An 18,372-nucleotide genomic window follows, 5' to 3' on the forward strand; every position below is an offset into this window, starting at 1 on the left:
CATTTCTACATGAAGTTTTGCAGAGTATCAAATCCAAATGTCACCTTAATGGGCGCGCAGTAGCGTGAGCCCTTCACTGTGGCGAGGATGACCTGACATTCCTCCAGCTGAGCCGTTATGTCTTCTGCCGTTGCAATAATCAGGATTTCGGAAATCTCAGACTTGTGCGGCGTTAACTTGAAGTCCGTTTTACTCCATAAACCGATGACTTTGCTCAGCATTCCCTCCAGAGTCGCCTCGTTTGTTGCCGTCGTCGAGATGTCAATGATTTTATCTTTGTGCTGAAATATCTGAGAGGTAACAATAAAGAGTTAAAAACAGGGAGCGCGCCTCAAACATAAAGGGCATCTGTCAGCAGTTTTGTCCCTATGACACCGGCTGACCTGTTACATGTGCACTTGGCAGCTGAAGGCGTCAGTGTTGGTCCCATGTTCATATGTGCCCGCATTGCTGAGAAAAATGATGTTTTAATATATGCAAATGAGCATCTAGGAGCAACAGGGGCGTTACCGTTACACCTAGAGGGTCTGCTCTCTCTGCAACTGCCGCGCCCTCTGCTCTTTGACAGGTCCAGGTGTGATCATGTTTTCACTGCCTGGTCCTGTCAATCAAAGTGCAGAGGGTGCAGCAGTTGCAGAGAGAGCAGAGCCTCTAGGTGTAACGGCAACGCCCCCGTTGCTCCCAGTGGCTAATTTGCATATATTAAAAAATCATTTTTCTCAGCAATGAGGGCACATAGGAACATGGGGCCAACACGGATGCCTTCAGCTGCCAAGCGCACATGTAACAGGTCAGCCAGTGTCATAGGTACAAAACTGCTGACAGATGCCCTATAAGTAGGGGTGCTCAGATACAAAGCAGCAGGCAAACTTTAAAACAGGGTTTCCATCAATTTACATAATTAGACAAATAATAAACTTTTCACTATTGCGCCACTTCAGGCTTTAAAGGGGTTCTCCCACAAAAAATATTCTACATTTTTCACACCAGCACAGGGATCTGTATACTTTTGTAATTGTGAGAAATTTTAAATTATTTACTGAAATCTATCTGTATAGCGCCACCTGCTGTTTGCTCTTTTTCTAATTTCTCTGTACTGCTCGCTAATGGACAAAGAAGCTCAGTTTCATTCTTCAACGGCCACCGGAGGCAGCAGACAGGACACGCCCTCTTGGGAAAGGACACGCCCCTGAGCTACCAGCTCGAAATAAATCTAGCAGAGGAAATGGAGCAATGAATGGGGAGATCTCTGGATCCATGTGAGGTGCAGGGCCGGTTCATTTTTTGCATTAATCATGAGATAACGCCTTTAAGGGCACTTAAAGCATGTTAATAAAGGGATAATTAGTGAGTGTATAGGAGACTAAGTGTGGGGAGCCTTCATGGAGGCAGGCACAGTCCCTGCCGCTTTATACTACAGAGGGGTAGGCACTTTATGTACCGCTATATACTGCTCTATATGTTAACACTTTAGAGCAATATTCTCCTCTAGAAGAAGTACTTCATATGGAAACCTCTGCACACTTCTCTATTAAAAAGCTATTCAGAGGTACAGTAGGGTCCCCTATAAGTCTATGGATGCCATATAACAGCCCCGTCCACTAGGGATGCCATACAACAGCCCCGTACACTAGGGATGCCATACTACAGCCCCGTACACTAGGGATGCCATACTACAGCCCCGTACACTAGGGATGCCATACTACAGCCCCGTACACTAGGGATGCCATACTACAGCCCCGTACACTAGGGATGCCATACTACAGCCCCGTACACTAGGGATGCCATACTACAGCCCCGTACACTAGGGATGCCATACTACAGCCCCGTACACTAGGGATGCCATACTACAGCCCCGTACACTAGGGATGCCATACTACAGCCCCGTACACTAGGGATGCCATACTACAGCCCCGTACACTAGGGATGCCATACTACAGCCCCGTACACTAGGGATGCCATACTACAGCCCCGTACACTAGGGATGCCATACTACAGCCCCGTACACTAGGGATGCCATACTACAGCCCCGTACACTAGGGATGCCATACTACAGCCCCGTACACTAGGGATGCCATACTACAGCCCCGTACACTAGGGATGCCATACTACAGCCCCGTACACTAGGGATGCCATACTACAGCCCCGTACACTAGGGATGCCATACTACAGCCCCGTACACTAGGGATGCCATACTACAGCCCCGTACACTAGGGATGCCATACTACAGCCCCGTACACTAGGGATGCCATACTACAGCCCCGTACACTAGGGATGCCATACTACAGCCCCGTACACTAGGGATGCCATACTACAGCCCCGTACACTAGGGATGCCATACTACAGCCCCGTACACTAGGGATGCCATACTACAGCCCCGTACACTAGGGATGCCATACTACAGCCCCGTACACTAGGGATGCCATACTACAGCCCCGTACACTAGGGATGCCATACTACAGCCCCGTACACTAGGGATGCCATACTACAGCCCCGTACACTAGGGATGCCATACTACAGCCCCGTACACTAGGGATGCCATACTACAGCCCCGTACACTAGGGATGCCATACTACAGCCCCGTACACTAGGGATGCCATACTACAGCCCCGTACACTAGGGATGCCATACTACAGCCCCGTACACTAGGGATGCCATACTACAGCCCCGTACACTAGGGATGCCATACTACAGCCCCGTACACTAGGGATGCCATACTACAGCCCCGTACACTAGGGATGCCATACTACAGCCCCGTACACTAGGGATGCCATACTACAGCCCCGTACACTAGGGATGCCATACTACAGCCCCGTACACTAGGGATGCCATACTACAGCCCCGTACACTAGGGATGCCATACTACAGCCCCGTACACTAGGGATGCCATACTACAGCCCCGTGCACTAGGGATGCCATACTACAGCCCCGTACACTAGGGATGCCATACTACAGCCCCGTACACTAGGGATGCCATACTACAGCCCCGTACACTAGGGATGCCATACTACAGCCCCGTACACTAGGGATGCCATACTACAGCCCCGTACACTAGGGATGCCATACTACAGCCCCGTACACTAGGGATGCCATACTACAGCCCCGTACACTAGGGATGCCATACTACAGCCCCGTACACTAGGGATGCCATACTACAGCCCCGTACACTAGGGATGCCATACTACAGCCCCGTACACTAGGGATGCCATACTACAGCCCCGTACACTAGGGATGCCATACTACAGCCCCGTACACTAGGGATGCCATACTACAGCCCCGTACACTAGGGATGCCATACTACAGCCCCGTACACTAGGGATGCCATACTACAGCCCCGTACACTAGGGATGCCATACTACAGCCCCGTACACTAGGGATGCCATACTACAGCCCCGTACACTAGGGATGCCATACTACAGCCCCGTACACTAGGGATGCCATACTACAGCCCCGTACACTAGGGATGCCATACTACAGCCCCGTACACTAGGGATGCCATACTACAGCCCCGTACACTAGGGATGCCATACTACAGCCCCGTACACTAGGGATGCCATACTACAGCCCCGTACACTAGGGATGCCATACTACAGCCCCGTACACTAGGGATGCCATACTACAGCCCCGTACACTAGGGATGCCATACTACAGCCCCGTACACTAGGGATGCCATACTACAGCCCCGTACACTAGGGATGCCATACTACAGCCCCGTACACTAGGGATGCCATACTACAGCCCCGTACACTAGGGATGCCATACTACAGCCCCGTACACTAGGGATGCCATACTACAGCCCCGTACACTAGGGATGCCATACTACAGCCCCGTACACTAGGGATGCCATACTACAGCCCCGTACACTAGGGATGCCATACTACAGCCCCGTACACTAGGGATGCCATACTACAGCCCCGTACACTAGGGATGCCATACTACAGCCCCGTACACTAGGGATGCCATACTACAGCCCCGTACACTAGGGATGCCATACTACAGCCCCGTACACTAGGGATGCCATACTACAGCCCCGTACACTAGGGATGCCATACTACAGCCCCGTACACTAGGGATGCCATACTACAGCCCCGTACACTAGGGATGCCATACTACAGCCCCGTACACTAGGGATGCCATACTACAGCCCCGTACACTAGGGATGCCATACTACAGCCCCGTACACTAGGGATGCCATACTACAGCCCCGTACACTAGGGATGCCATACTACAGCCCCGTACACTAGGGATGCCATACTACAGCCCCGTACACTAGGGATGCCATACTACAGCCCCGTACACTAGGGATGCCATACTACAGCCCCGTACACTAGGGATGCCATACTACAGCCCCGTACACTAGGGATGCCATACTACAGCCCCGTACACTAGGGATGCCATACTACAGCCCCGTACACTAGGGATGCCATACTACAGCCCCGTACACTAGGGATGCCATACTACAGCCCCGTACACTAGGGATGCCATACTACAGCCCCGTACACTAGGGATGCCATACTACAGCCCCGTACACTAGGGATGCCATACTACAGCCCCGTACACTAGGGATGCCATACTACAGCCCCGTACACTAGGGATGCCATACTACAGCCCCGTACACTAGGGATGCCATACTACAGCCCCGTACACTAGGGATGCCATACTACAGCCCCGTACACTAGGGATGCCATACTACAGCCCCGTACACTAGGGATGCCATACTACAGCCCCGTACACTAGGGATGCCATACTACAGCCCCGTACACTAGGGATGCCATACTACAGCCCCGTACACTAGGGATGCCATACTACAGCCCCGTACACTAGGGATGCCATACTACAGCCCCGTACACTAGGGATGCCATACTACAGCCCCGTACACTAGGGATGCCATACTACAGCCCCGTACACTAGGGATGCCATACTACAGCCCCGTACACTAGGGATGCCATACTACAGCCCCGTACACTAGGGATGCCATACTACAGCCCCGTACACTAGGGATGCCATACTACAGCCCCGTACACTAGGGATGCCATACTACAGTTCCGTACACTAGGGATGCCATACTACAGCCCCGTACACTAGGGATGCCATACTACAGCCCCGTACACTAGGGATGCCATACTACAGCCCCGTACACTAGGGATGCCACACTACAGCCCTGTACACTAGGGATGCCACACTACAGCCCCGTCCACTAGGGATGCCACACTACAGCCCTGTACACTAGGGATGCCACACTACAGCCCCGTACACTAGGGATGCCATACTACAGCCCTGTACACTAGGGATGCCACACTACAGCCCCGTCCACTAGGGATGCCACACTACAGCCCTGTACACTAGGGATGCCATACTACAGCCCCGTACAGCTCAGAGGTTGCACAGAACCATAATACGCCTGGGTCTATAGGCCCCTACTTACCAATAAATCCACTACTAGGACATATCCAGTGGATGATCACATGACCAGGAAGTACAGGGGAAGCGAGTCGGGCAATATGCCCTTAAAGGCTGGATTCGCATGATGTTTTTGCCATCCTTTTAACAGATTTAAAAAACCTATACATTAATGGATGCCTCAGACTGATGGAACACTGTGGCATCTGTTCACCATAGAGTTACATTGTATCGGACTCTAGAGGATACAAATGTGTGGCGTGCTAATCTTTGGATCCTTTTTTTCTTCTAATGTTTATGTCAAATGGATGACAAAAACATGATCTGAACCCGACCCTTAAACCAGTCACTGAGTTATTCAATAAAATGCATCTGTATAGCGCCACCTGCTGTTCGTTCCGTTCCTTATTTCACTGTCCTAGCCGGTTGAGGTGGACACACATGCTCAGTTCTATCCGATAACTGCCAACTGTGTCTACTGTTAGAAGCTGTGACAGTTACAGGGAGAGAGCTGCAGCAAAAAGGACAACCACACTGAGCTGTTCTAGGGCGAGAGCTGCAGCAGAAAGGACAAACCCCCTTAGCTCCGATAGGGAGAGAGCTGCAGCAGAAAGGACACACCCCCTGAGCTGTGCTAGGGAGAGGGCTGCAGCAGAAAGGACACCCCACTGAGCTGTGCTAGGGAGAAAGCTGCAGCAGAAAGGACACCCCCACTGAGCTGTGCTAGGGAGAAAGCTGCAGCAGAAAGGACACACACCCTGAGCTGTGCTAGGGAGAGAGCTGCAGCAGAAAGGACCCGCTCCCTGAAATAAATCTAGGAGAGCAACTGAAGCAATGAATGGGGAGATCTCCGGTTCCATGTGAGGTACAGGGCCGGTTCTAGCTTTGTTAGAAAGAGGTTGTCATGTACTAGTTTGTGTATAATACTAATTTTTTACATTAATTATGGGATCACCCCTTTAAAATACTATATTGTAGAGCGTGGGACACATTTTACCCCCAAATTTGGCGCACAAGTTTAAGCTACAGCCAGCGATTTCTGTTCAGAATCCTGATGCTGAGAACATCGGAAATCATTGCTCTTCCTCCTCCAGGACGCCCCAAAGTGCTCGTTACGCGGCCACTTTCACCATCCGTCACAGCTCTAATGACTAATTTCCTGCTCATCCTACAAACGGAGACTCCCGTTCATTTCCAGTCCAGAAGTAGGCCCCGACGTTATTAGAATCCGATTATTATTCCAGAAATATTATTGCTCCACTCTCTATAGAGAATTGGAGATCCTGTTGTGGAAAATAGAAGATTGAATTTCACATCTAAAAATCTTGTGTTGCCTCAGGCCGGAGTCGCCAAATTAGTGTCCGTGAACCCCTGGCCAGCTCCGTTAATTTTATCGCAATTACTTTTTTCCCTGGTAGAGATATTATTATTGCAAAAAATTTAAACGAGCTCAGAAATGAGGGGGGGGGGGGGGAGTGTTTCCCCCTCTGTAATGTCACTTATGGGAAAAAGCATTGGTAAAAAAATGCCATTAAGAAACATTGCATATGCATTTTTTTGAAGCACCAAAGAAAACAAAAATGCCTGTAGGTCTCTATGAGAAAAACACCAGGCAAGGAGCACCAGGCAAGGAGGGGGGAAAAACAAAGCTGCTGACACAAACAGAACTCAATATTTCCAAGACACTTCCAAGCAATATCCGGCGCTCTTAACTAAACCAAAATGAATAAAAAAAAAACAAAAAAAACAGCAAAACAACTCAAAAGCACTAGAAAAAAAAAAACGTTGTGGTGCAGATGCGGACTCAGTGACTTGCATGGGTCTGCGATCTGCAACAAACAACTGAAGATACAACTTCACCTATCTTTTGCGGAGCGGAGGCAAGGATCGGAAGCCCATAGAAGCTTCCCATCCGCGCCTTTGCACCGCAAAAAGATAGAACATGTTCTAATTTTGACCGTATGTTGCAGACCCATTCAAGTCAATGGGTCCGCAACCGCACCACGGAGCGCATACAGCCGGTGTCCGTGCATTGGGGTCCGCAATATGGGTACTGAGCCAGTATGTTCGCAGGCATCAGCCCAAACCCTGTGTAGAGAAGATACAAATAGTGAGGCACATTTATTAATACCAGCGTTTTAGACGCCGGTCTCAATAATGCCCTGCGCTGGATCCGCAGAAGTTATAAAGAGGCGCCGGCCTCTACATAACTTCGGCATATCCACCGCCGCTTCCAAATGTAAGACAGCTTCTGAGCAGTCTTACATTGACACTATTTTCTACGTCCAAGCTGAATGTTGGTCTAGTCTGGTTGTTAGCTAGGTGATGGATGGCTGATCTGTAGTCCCTCACCTGCAGCAGTGTCTGTAAAGCTATGATTTCGCTGATCACTCTGCTGTCTTGGCACAGTAATGATTTCTGGAAGCTGTGTTCTGGACTCTGCAGATCTCTCTGGAGTGATAGTCTACCAGGAGAACAGGATATAGTCACTTGGAGCAGGAGCTCTGGCATGTGCCTCCTCCCCCTTCACTATCTACTTGGAACTTCCCCTCCTGGCAGGAAGCAGGACCAGCCCACTCCTACCAAGAGGGTGGTTAGCCCTGTTCCTGCCAACCATACCTTCTCTAGCTGGAATGATTGGCCAAACATAAGAAAATACAAACCAGTACATAATAAAAATTTGCAGATACCACCAGGTCTGGGCTACTGCACTACTAACCCTAAGTTCCAGAAGGTTTCCCAAGGTGAAATTCTTATCTTTGGTGATCATCCGCCCAATAGTGAAGTGTATAACTTCCCAATGCCTGGCCTGAAGACAAGGATTTCGTAGAGCCACCACAATGGGTAAACTCTGCTTAAAATCTGTAATGGATTGTTTCAAACCTGTCACAACCTCATTTGGTGGCAATCCTAAATGAATGACATAAAAATGAAAAAAACAGGTCAGAATGGGGAACCAGAATATCTTTCCATCCTTCCAGGATCTAATATGCCATAATGTCCATTACCTTTCTCAAGCACAAACAACGTATGGCTGAATCTGTTCATGTCTCGCTGAATGAAATCCACGTTAAGGTTCTCGAATGAGGTTTGCCTCCACTTTGTGGACAATATCCACCATTCCTCCTTGGCCTCCCAAAGAAGCTTCCTCAAACCCAAGTCACATTCGATCTCGGAGAGCTCGCCATTGAGAATCTCGGTGGTGATGGCGTTCCCGGTACTCTTCTGTACCATTAGGACATCCAATAACCTGACCTTCATCTGAGTCATTGAGCTACCAAACCGTTCCTGATAACTGGAGTAACATCGAGCCTTGTTGGCGATGACCTCAAACTCTTCTAAAAGGTTGATGATGACCTCGTTGGCTTCCAGCGGAAACATGTCAGCTTCTAGAAGTATTGGGTTTGTCACCTGCATACAATACATCATCAATTATCACATGATAACTTTCAACTAGTACAAAATTGTAGCAAATCCAAGCTTCTTGAAAAACATGTCCCAAGGTGGAGTTACCCTTTCGTTTCAATTAAAGAAGAATTGAAGTAGTGTAAGTTTCTCAATATGCTCAGATGTGGGTCACTAATAATCGCTGCATTTATTCAACTTTACAGAAGTTTTATGCAGCTGCTTTTGTCAGCCCGTGGGAGGGTCAGCTGCTTGTCTACTTTTTTCTAACCGTGTACACGCTGTAAGGTAACATGAACACGATCTCCTCAATTACAGACCATTATTGTGCTCATTCTTAGACTATAAGGTTAGTAAAGGAAGAGGATTTATCATTTCTATAATGGAAAAATAGGATAAAGGACTTGCAGAAGCTGTAACAAGCACAGGTCCTATAACAAGCACAGGTCCTGTAACAAGCACAGGTCCTGTAACAAGCACAGGTCCTGTAACAAGCACAGGTCCTGTAACAAACACAGGTCCTATAACAAGCACAGCTCCTATAACAAGCACAGCTCCTATAACAAGCACAGCTCCTATAACAAGCACAGATCCTGTAACAAACACAGGTCCTATAACAAGCACAGCTCCTATAACAAGCACAGCTCCTATAACAAGCACAGCTCCTATAACAAGCACAGATCCTGTAACAAGCACAGGTCCTAAAACAAGCACAGGTCCTATAACAAGCACAGGTCCTATAACAAGCACAGGTCCTATAACAAGCACAGATCCTGTAACAAGCACAGGTCCTATAACAAGCACAGATCCTGTAACAAGCACAGGTCCTGTAACAAGCACAGGTCCTGTAACAAGCACAGGTCCTATAACAAGCACAGCTCCTATAACAAGCACAGCTCCTATAACAAGCACAGCTCCTATAACAAGCACAGCTCCTATAACAAGCACAGATCCTGTAACAAGCACAGGTCCTATAACAAGCACAGGTCCTATAACAAGCACAGGTCCTATAACAAGCACAGGTCCTATAACAAGCACAGGTCCTATAACAAGCACAGGTCCTATAACAAGCACAGGTCCTATAACAAGCACAGATCCTGTAACAAGCACAGGTCCTATAACAAGCACAGGTCCTATAACAAGCACAGGTCCTATAACAAGCACAGGTCCTATAACAAGCACAGGTAATCGTGTCATGGATAGGGATGAGCGAATTTCATATATTTTGAAATTCATTTTCGGTTCGTGTATTTACTGGACTCCCCTGCATAACGGAAACGGAACGGATCCGTTTTGCAGCCCATAGACTTCTATTATGACGGAATGAATAACGGAATGCCTTTCCGTCATGGAACTGCGTTACGGTCCGTGATTATGGAATCCATAATGCAATTCAGTAAATACGACAACACGAACCGAAAACGAATTTCAAAATATGACATTTGCTCATCCCTAGTCATGGACATAACACGCGGCGCTCATGTAATACACCCAGGTGACCGCTTCCCCGGCTGGATCCTGGATGGACCCTCTTCAGTGCACATGTTCATGTACCATTCAACACCTTGCGCCCATGAATGAGTGACTCTCCACCGACCATGACAGACCTCCAACTCCATGCCCCACTTCGCAGTGTAAAGTTTCCCTAAACCTGATAACTTTGGCGCTGGCGTTCTACTGAACTTGATTATCCTACTTACAACTTTGAGGCGGTAATCTGCTTAAGGAGGACGCTTCAGATTTCCAAAAAGAACTGCAAAACTAGAGCCACGCTGCGCAGCGAAAGACACAGAAACGCGCGAGTAAGAGGAAAACCTACTTTGATCTTGAACTCCATTAAGTGAAAGTGCAGGTCTGAGATGTACTTGTCCAAATCCCCGCTGAATTTAACAATGTCTTCATCCTTCTTAGCTTCGCAGAACAGAACGGCTGATTTCAGCTGCTGGAAGCTGGGAATAAGACTTTGATAGAGAGCGGTTTCCTCTGAAGGAACACTGATGCCGTAGTCTCTGGCGACGGCGTAGAGCTGGATGACGGTAGTGTACTGTCGCTCCAGGGATGGCAGCTCGGAGGAGATCTGTCCGAGAAACGTCAGGTGCTCCACAAACTCTTCCACGTGGGTCAGCCTCCTGTTCAGTCTCTGTAGAAATGTATGTATGACCTGAAAGAGAAGAGGAAAGTCAAGCAAGACGCTATTTAACCCCTTAAAGGGTTGGTAACGTTGTAGGGGTGCACCTAGCCTTTTTGCTGCCTGAGGCGAAAACTGAAACGGTGCCCCACCCAACCCCTTTGCCACAATGAAAGTGCTCATTGCCCCCCTCTTGCCCCTACCTGGTGCTGCCTGATCGCCTCACCTGGCCTCATTGGTGGTGCACCCCTGGTGCCGTGTGCCGTACCTTCTACTGACATCTGCCTCCCTTAGGCCTCAGGCACACGACCGTACGCATTTTGCTGTCCGCAAGTCCAGGACACGTTCTATCCTTTTGCAGAACGGGCATACAGATCTGTAAGTCCCTTCCGCAAAATACTAGAATATGTCTGCAAAATTTCGGATCGAGGACCCATTGATGGGTCGGCCAAAAAAAATAAAAAATTCCACGCTGACCAAATGGACAACACAGCTGCGAATATACAATACCGTATTTGTAGGTATCCATCCGGTATAGACAGAACTACATAGGTTGAACTCTTCATGGCAAGCCCTGATTATGTACCGGATGCATTATTCATGGCCCCGTGAATCCAAAACCCTACAACATATGTTAATACGCTCAATATAGGCCGCAAATCAGCTAAATTAACGCAGCTGCTGAGTACTTTTTCTCGCTTATTAAATATGAGTCACTCCGAGAGACGGATCGCAACTTGTGCAGCGCAACCCAGAATTAGCCACTTGTGAAGAGATTGCCGACTTGATGAAGGACACAATGATTTCTTAAGTATTCATAAGAATTTTAAATCATTTGTCCTCAGAAGAACGGTCTGCGATGCTGGACCGGCGAGTGGAGCGATTCCCAGAGCCATAGCGTTAAATGATAAAATTCTGTTTGCAAGAAGCCACCACTAGGGGGAGCTCATTTAAGAGAACCCTTGTGCTGTAAGGAAATAGAGGGGTTTGGACTTCAAGTGACTGTCCAGTCATCAGTTATATAAGTCAGTACCTACAGGGGAGGGTTACTAGCTTTTAATTTTTCGCAGATCTTGCTGCTTTTTGGCTGAGCTCCATTAGTGCAGAGCCGTCATCTGTGACCACTGTTTAGCTACCGAGCGTCTGAAGTAGTCTGAGCCCCCCCCCCCCCCCCCCCCCCGAATGTCTCAATATTGGTTCAGGCTGCTGCTGTCCCCCTTCCTGCACTTCTGCCACCTCAGACCGGCTGGCACGTATGACACAAGTCTATAACACGCTCACCAGGATGGCCAGACGGCTCACGCACACGACCGTCCACAAATTGTGGATCCGTAAAATACGGATACAGTGCGTGTTGCATCCGCATTTTTTGTGGACCCGAAGACTTCAATGGGTATAGGACATGTTCTGTCTTTTTGCGGAACGGACATACGGATTTGGAAAGCACACGGATCATCCGCGTGTTTTTGGCATCTGTATGTCTGTTCCGCAAAAAGATGCACAAATGCGGACCACAAACCCATTGAAGTTAATGGGTCTGCAAAAAAATAAATAAAAAATGTGGACAGCACACAGAATGCATCTACACTTTGATTGACAGGGCCGGGCAGGATGACATTTTCACTGCCTGGCCCTGTCAATCAAAGTACAGAGGGTGCAGCAGTTGCAGAGAGAGCAGAGCCTCTAAGTGTAAGGGCAACGCCCCCGTTGCTCCTAGAGGCTCATTTGCATATACTAAACGATACGATACATTTTCTCAGCAATGCGGTCACATAGGAACATGGGACCAACACAGATGCCTTCAGCTGCCAAGCGCACATGGTGCAAAACTGCTGACAGATGCCCTTTAAAAAGAAGCTGATGCAGCAGGTAGTTTTATGCTGCCGGTCACTCCTCCCTGCAATCATCTAGGGGAAACGCATCATTCCTTGATGCCCGGGGATCGTGGGGTTGATTGTCTTAAGCAACTGGACTTCTGTATGTTGCTGACTATCCGTTGATGATGACTATGGGGACACTGCGGGCGGTGACGTGAGCCGTGCGGATATATGGGCCCCGACAGATGTAATACGCGTGTTTTGTGATCACCCGCCATGGACATAACGCTACAGGAGCACTGCAGGAGGGAACTACTTCACCATCAGAAGCCGCTTTATCGGAAACACTTAAGAAACTTTATCTGCCCTCTGAGAGCCGCTCTCCCGACGGCGGAGGCTCCGAGAAGTTAGCAGAGTATTTAGGTCGGCTGATCAGCGGGATCTGATGAAAGGTCCCCATCGGCTTTGGCATTACATCTCGTCTACTAAATGTGGAATTTTTTATAAAATTCTGTAAATGTCTCTATTTCTATTAAAAGAAATCATAAAGGTCAATTCTCTGTACAATTACCGACGGCCATTAACTTCTATTACTAGGAAATCTTTAGGACAATTGGCTCTTGCCGCGCGGTGACAGATCCTTCCAGCCGGCGATCAGCCGGTATATAGACGACGTAATTCCTTCGGCTAATTGACGGTATTGAAACTGCTCTGCTTTGTAGATGATTGCACCAGTCATTCAATAGCTACTGAATGAACTGGTATTAGCAGGGGAGCACCCATTGTAAAACTTAGTATGGGTCCCCCTGCCCCACCGGGTTTCCCAGTACATGTGCGTCAATCACTCCCATACAATGCCGAATGCACAACGTCCCAGATTTCTGATGAACTTGCGATCTGTTTGAGGGGGCCCGCTGCATTCTGGTGAGCGATTCGCCTCCTTGAAGCTTACTAAGCACAGCGCCATCCATTGGATAGTGGTTGTACTTGGTATTACAGCTCAACCCCACTCACTTGAATAGGACTGTGCTGAGCCTAGGCCATATGACTGATGAACGTGACGTCACTGGCCTAGTAAGAGGCCACGGTGCTCTCAAAAAGCAGCTGATCGTGGGTGTGCCGGGAGTCCCAATGATCTGATCATCAATAGCTAAATCACTTTAGAAATTTCTAATGAAATTAGGGGATAACTATTAGATCAGTGGGGGTCCTACTGCTGGGACCCCCACCGATCACGTCAATGGGGGGCTCTGTACCCCCCGCAGTCCCCCTGAATTGACCGGAGCGGCCAGTCGCACATGCCTGCAGCCGCTCCGTTAGTTTCTATGGGGGTTCTGGAGATAGGCGAGCGCTGTACTCGGCTATCTCCGGAACTCAAATAGAAATTAATGGAGCGGCCACGTGCTCCTGTTATTTCAGGGGAGCTGCTGGGGGTACGGAGCCCCTGCTCTCGTGGTCGGTGGGGGTCCCAGCAGTAGGACCCCCATCGATCTAATAGTTAACCCTTATCCTGTGCATAGGGGATAACTTTTACCAGCGGGAATACTCTTTTAAAGTGAGAGAAATCTGCATAAAAGGCAACAGGATTATCATGTGGGGTTTGACTCCACTGTGGCTTCTTCTTCCACAAAGATGCATTGCCTCGATGTGCCCTGAGGCATCTGCAGTAAGCTTGATTCAAACTGGAGATGAAGGTGCCAGCTGCGCTGAGGAAGGCCTGTGTGCCAAAATGTCACTGGTTTTGCTTATGAGCTCCAAAATAAACCAGCCCCTTAAAGGCTATAGCTAGTAGTCAGAGTTCAGTGTCCCCTGCTGGAGGCAGCTGCCTGGCCTCTTCCTGTTTCCCGTAGCACATACCCCCCTCGGCTCTAATAGGTCCAGCGCACATCACGCCAATCTTCTCCAGCCAAAGGCTGGACAACTGTAGGTACCAAAGGCGTCTTTCCCAAGGAAGACGTGCCTGAGCGATAGTTTTCTCTTGCTTGCTAGACCCTGCAAAAGAGCTATAGCCCATTTGTCTGTCCATGTAACGACTTCTGCCCGATTTCCAGTTTCTAACCCATTGCCGCCTAACCCGAATCATGCAAGTTCAACATACTGACCCTGAGTCCTGGACTTAATTACGGATTTGCACAAACTCTGCCTGTCCTGACCTCTGCCTGTTTCCTGACTCTGAGTACTCCTTGATCCCTTGATGCTTGCATCGGTGTCTCTGACCCCCATGGGTCAGCAGTTTACTACACCAGACTATTTCAAGAGGTAGCGGCCTGGTGGCTTCCCTGCAGCGATGACCTGATCCCTGTGCAAGGGTTAAAGGTTAGAAACCGGGGACTGCCAGGATAACATCCTTAGGACTAGACCAGTGGTGGGCAACCTTTTTTGTCAACTGAGCCAAATATCGCCAAAACCACGATTGGAATTTCTTTCGAGAGCCACATTTTTAAAACCTAAAATATTGCATCAACAGTACCAGTGAGGACTATTAGGACGGCCGTGTGCAGCCCGCATCATGGACCTATTCACTTCAGCATGTGCTACTTTTTTGCGGTGCGGGCAGTCGGATGCGGATCGCGAACCCCATTCAAGTGAATATGTCCGCGATCCTCATGCAGCTGCCCCATGGTCTGTGTCCGTGCATTGCGGACCGCTATTTGCGGTCCGCAGCACAGGCACGGCGCCCTTACATTCGTGGGCATGAGTCCAGAGTGTGTTTTTGAATACTTTTATATGTATTTTCTTTTATTTGGATCTTGATTATTATTTCATTTTATCTTTATCATTTTTTACTTTTCTTAAACTTGTCTGCAGATGTGGATGTAATGTGGATGACGCACTTATGGGGGATATCTGTGGAGGACACACTTATGGGGGATATCTGTGGAGGACGCACTTATGGGGGATATCTGTGGAGGACGCACTTATGGGGGATATCTGTGGAGGACGCACTTATGGGGGATATCTGTGGAGGACGCACTTATGGGGGATATCTGTGGAGGACGCACTTATGGGGGATATCTGTGGAGGACGCACTTATGGGGGATATCTGTGGAGGACGTACTTATGGGGCATATCTGTGGAGGACGCACTTATGGGGGATATCTGTGGATGACGCACTTATGGGGGATATCTGTGGATGACGCACTTATAGGGGAATATCTGTGGATGACGCACTTATGGGGGATATCTGTGGAGGGCACTTATGGAGGATATCTGTGGAGGACGCACTTATGGGGGATATCTGTGGAGGACGCACTTATGGGGGATATCTGTGGAGGACGCACTTATGGGGGATATCTGTGGAGGACGCACTTATGGGGGATATCTGTGGATGACACATATATAGCATAAGATGCTATATATGTGTCATCCACAGATATCCCCCATAAGTGCCCTCCACAGATATCCCCCATAAGTGCCCTCCACAGATATCCCCCATAAGTGCCCTCCACAGATATCCCCCATAAGTGCCCTCCACAGATATCCCCCATAAGTGAGCCCTCCACAGATATCCCCCATAAGTGCCCTCCACAGATATCCCCCATAAGTGCCCTCCACAGATATCCCCCATAAGTGCCCTCCAGAGATATCCCCCATAAGTGCCCTCCACAGATATCCCCCATAAGTGCCCTCCACAGATATCCCCCATAAGTGAGCCCTCCACAGATATCCCCCATAAGTGAGCCCTCCACAGATATCCCCCATAAGTGAGCCCTCCACAGATATCCCCCATAAGTGCCCTCCACAGATATCCCCCATAAGTGCCCTCCACAGATATCCCCTATAAGTGCCTTCCAGTAAGTAATGTATTAGTGGGGGGAAGGAAGGGGGCAGGGACACTTGCAGTGGGGCCAGTGCACACACCATGGGCAGCTCCTACCTTTCTGCTGCAGGACATTTCGTTCCTCCTGAGCGGCGGCCTCTTCACCACTCCACCCCTCCTCACAGTGGGCAGCCGAACTAGAGCCGCGCTGCCCGCTCTTCTGCTGCTGTGCGCAGCGTGACATTTCTCCCTTCGTCATGCGCCTCCTGTCTGCCTGCTTTATTCATAAAGTGGAAGGAGCAGACAGACGGGGCAGCAGGCGCATGACGGACATTTTACAAGCAGCTTGAGCGGCGCGATATGGCTGCGCGGCCGCCCACCCGCCAGCCCGAACCAAAGAGCCGCAGTGAAGGATCAAAAGAGCCGCGGCTTGCCGACCACTAGACTAGACCAACATCAAACCAGTTGGTTGGCACAGTGGGTCCATGATCGCTCTATTGTTCTCTTGTTAGGTCTAGATATAGATGCCCACAGAACAGCATTGCATGGATTGGTGTAATGTGTGATGTTCTAATGGAGTCACTACAAAGGGGCCAATCTGTGTAATGATGGTCGGACTTAGAGCGTTAAGTGAAACTTTCTGCCGTACTAAAAGTCCAAAAGGATAAGGAGGTCAAAGAGCCAGGTCAGGAAGAAGAATACATATCCAGGAAGCCATCCAACCAACCAAAAGAAATGGATGTAAGGGTCTCTTTAAGAATGCATATTCCTGAACAAATAATTAGAAAATGCTTGACTTACTTCCAGAAGCTGGCTGTTCTTGGTGTAGGCCATGGCTGGCAGGGACCTGTGAATGATGTCTACAACTTCTTGGAGATGCTGTAGACACTCTGTCTGAAGGTCCAGGCTTCTCACTTTGATATTGAGAACTCTCCTCTCGATGTCCATGTGCTGACATTCCTGGATGAAGCCTCTGACCGTGGCCAGGATACCTCTATAGTCATCTGGAGACAGCTCGACCTGGGCGCTGCTGATCTTCACCTTCACATTCTCAGCGGCTTCCACCATGGTGCAGAACTTGGTAAAGTGGCTGCTGTACCTGTCAACTTCCTCCATGGAGCATTTCATGACAGAAAATATACTCTTCACCTGAAAGTGATAAGTGAGACGCTGTACAGATCAGGAACGTCATGGCTGTGAAACACCACACGTTCTGGACGCTATTGCTGGGGAACGATGGTTTAGGTCTGTGATAGCTAACCTCCGGCACTCCAGCTGGGGTAAAACTATGACTCCCAAGATGCCCCCTTGCTTGGCTGTTCTCAGAACCCCATAGAAATGAATGGAGCATGCTGGGAGTCGTAGTTTCACCACAGCTGGAGTGCCGGAGGTTAGCCATCACTGGTTTAGGCAAATAATTGGGTACCAGGGAGAAGCCCTCACACTCCATACCAGATTTACGAATCAGGGGGCCTGTCTGCCACTCATCAAGGGGCCATATTAAAGGGATATCCCTATTTTTCCACTGCTTGCTCAACTCTGCTGCTAAACAGGTATCTATGGCATAGCCCAAAATACACTCCTCACAACTTTACCCGTATCCCTTTCTGAGCATCTTAAACGGGTTGTCCGGAAATACCTAACTTTTATCTGATGCCCACAGCGTACCTCCGCTACGGAAAAAAAAAATCATACCTACCTGCTCCCCGCCGCTCTGGTCCTGATCACTGGCAACCACATGTCCATCTTCCAGTCCACGGCTTCTTTGTCTCCTTCTGGGAGTAGTCACCTGCTCTGCTGCAGCCAATAACTGGCTTCAGTGGTGACAAGTCTCTTATGGACATGTTATAGCCTAAAGCCAG

At 49.1% G+C, this 18,372-nt stretch overlaps 1 protein-coding gene across 1 annotated transcript in view; it reads right to left on the minus strand.

Moving 5' to 3' along the window:
* The window catches only part of DNAH14 (dynein axonemal heavy chain 14), a 188,592-nt gene that overhangs the window by 130,323 nt on the left and 39,897 nt on the right, over nucleotides 1-18,372 (minus strand). The window contains exons 18-22 of the mRNA XM_040430564.1: nucleotides 17,312-17,659; nucleotides 10,625-10,966; nucleotides 8,409-8,811; nucleotides 8,120-8,310; nucleotides 45-290 (exon numbers count right to left, since the gene is read on the minus strand). Of these exons, the coding sequence (XP_040286498.1) occupies nucleotides 45-290; nucleotides 8,120-8,310; nucleotides 8,409-8,811; nucleotides 10,625-10,966; nucleotides 17,312-17,659 (1,530 nt within the window). The remainder of the gene's footprint in view (nucleotides 1-44; nucleotides 291-8,119; nucleotides 8,311-8,408; nucleotides 8,812-10,624; nucleotides 10,967-17,311; nucleotides 17,660-18,372) is intronic.

The sequence above is a fragment of the Bufo bufo genome, chromosome 4, assembly GCF_905171765.1.
Source record: "Bufo bufo chromosome 4, aBufBuf1.1, whole genome shotgun sequence".
Taxonomy (NCBI): domain Eukaryota; kingdom Metazoa; phylum Chordata; class Amphibia; order Anura; family Bufonidae; genus Bufo; species Bufo bufo.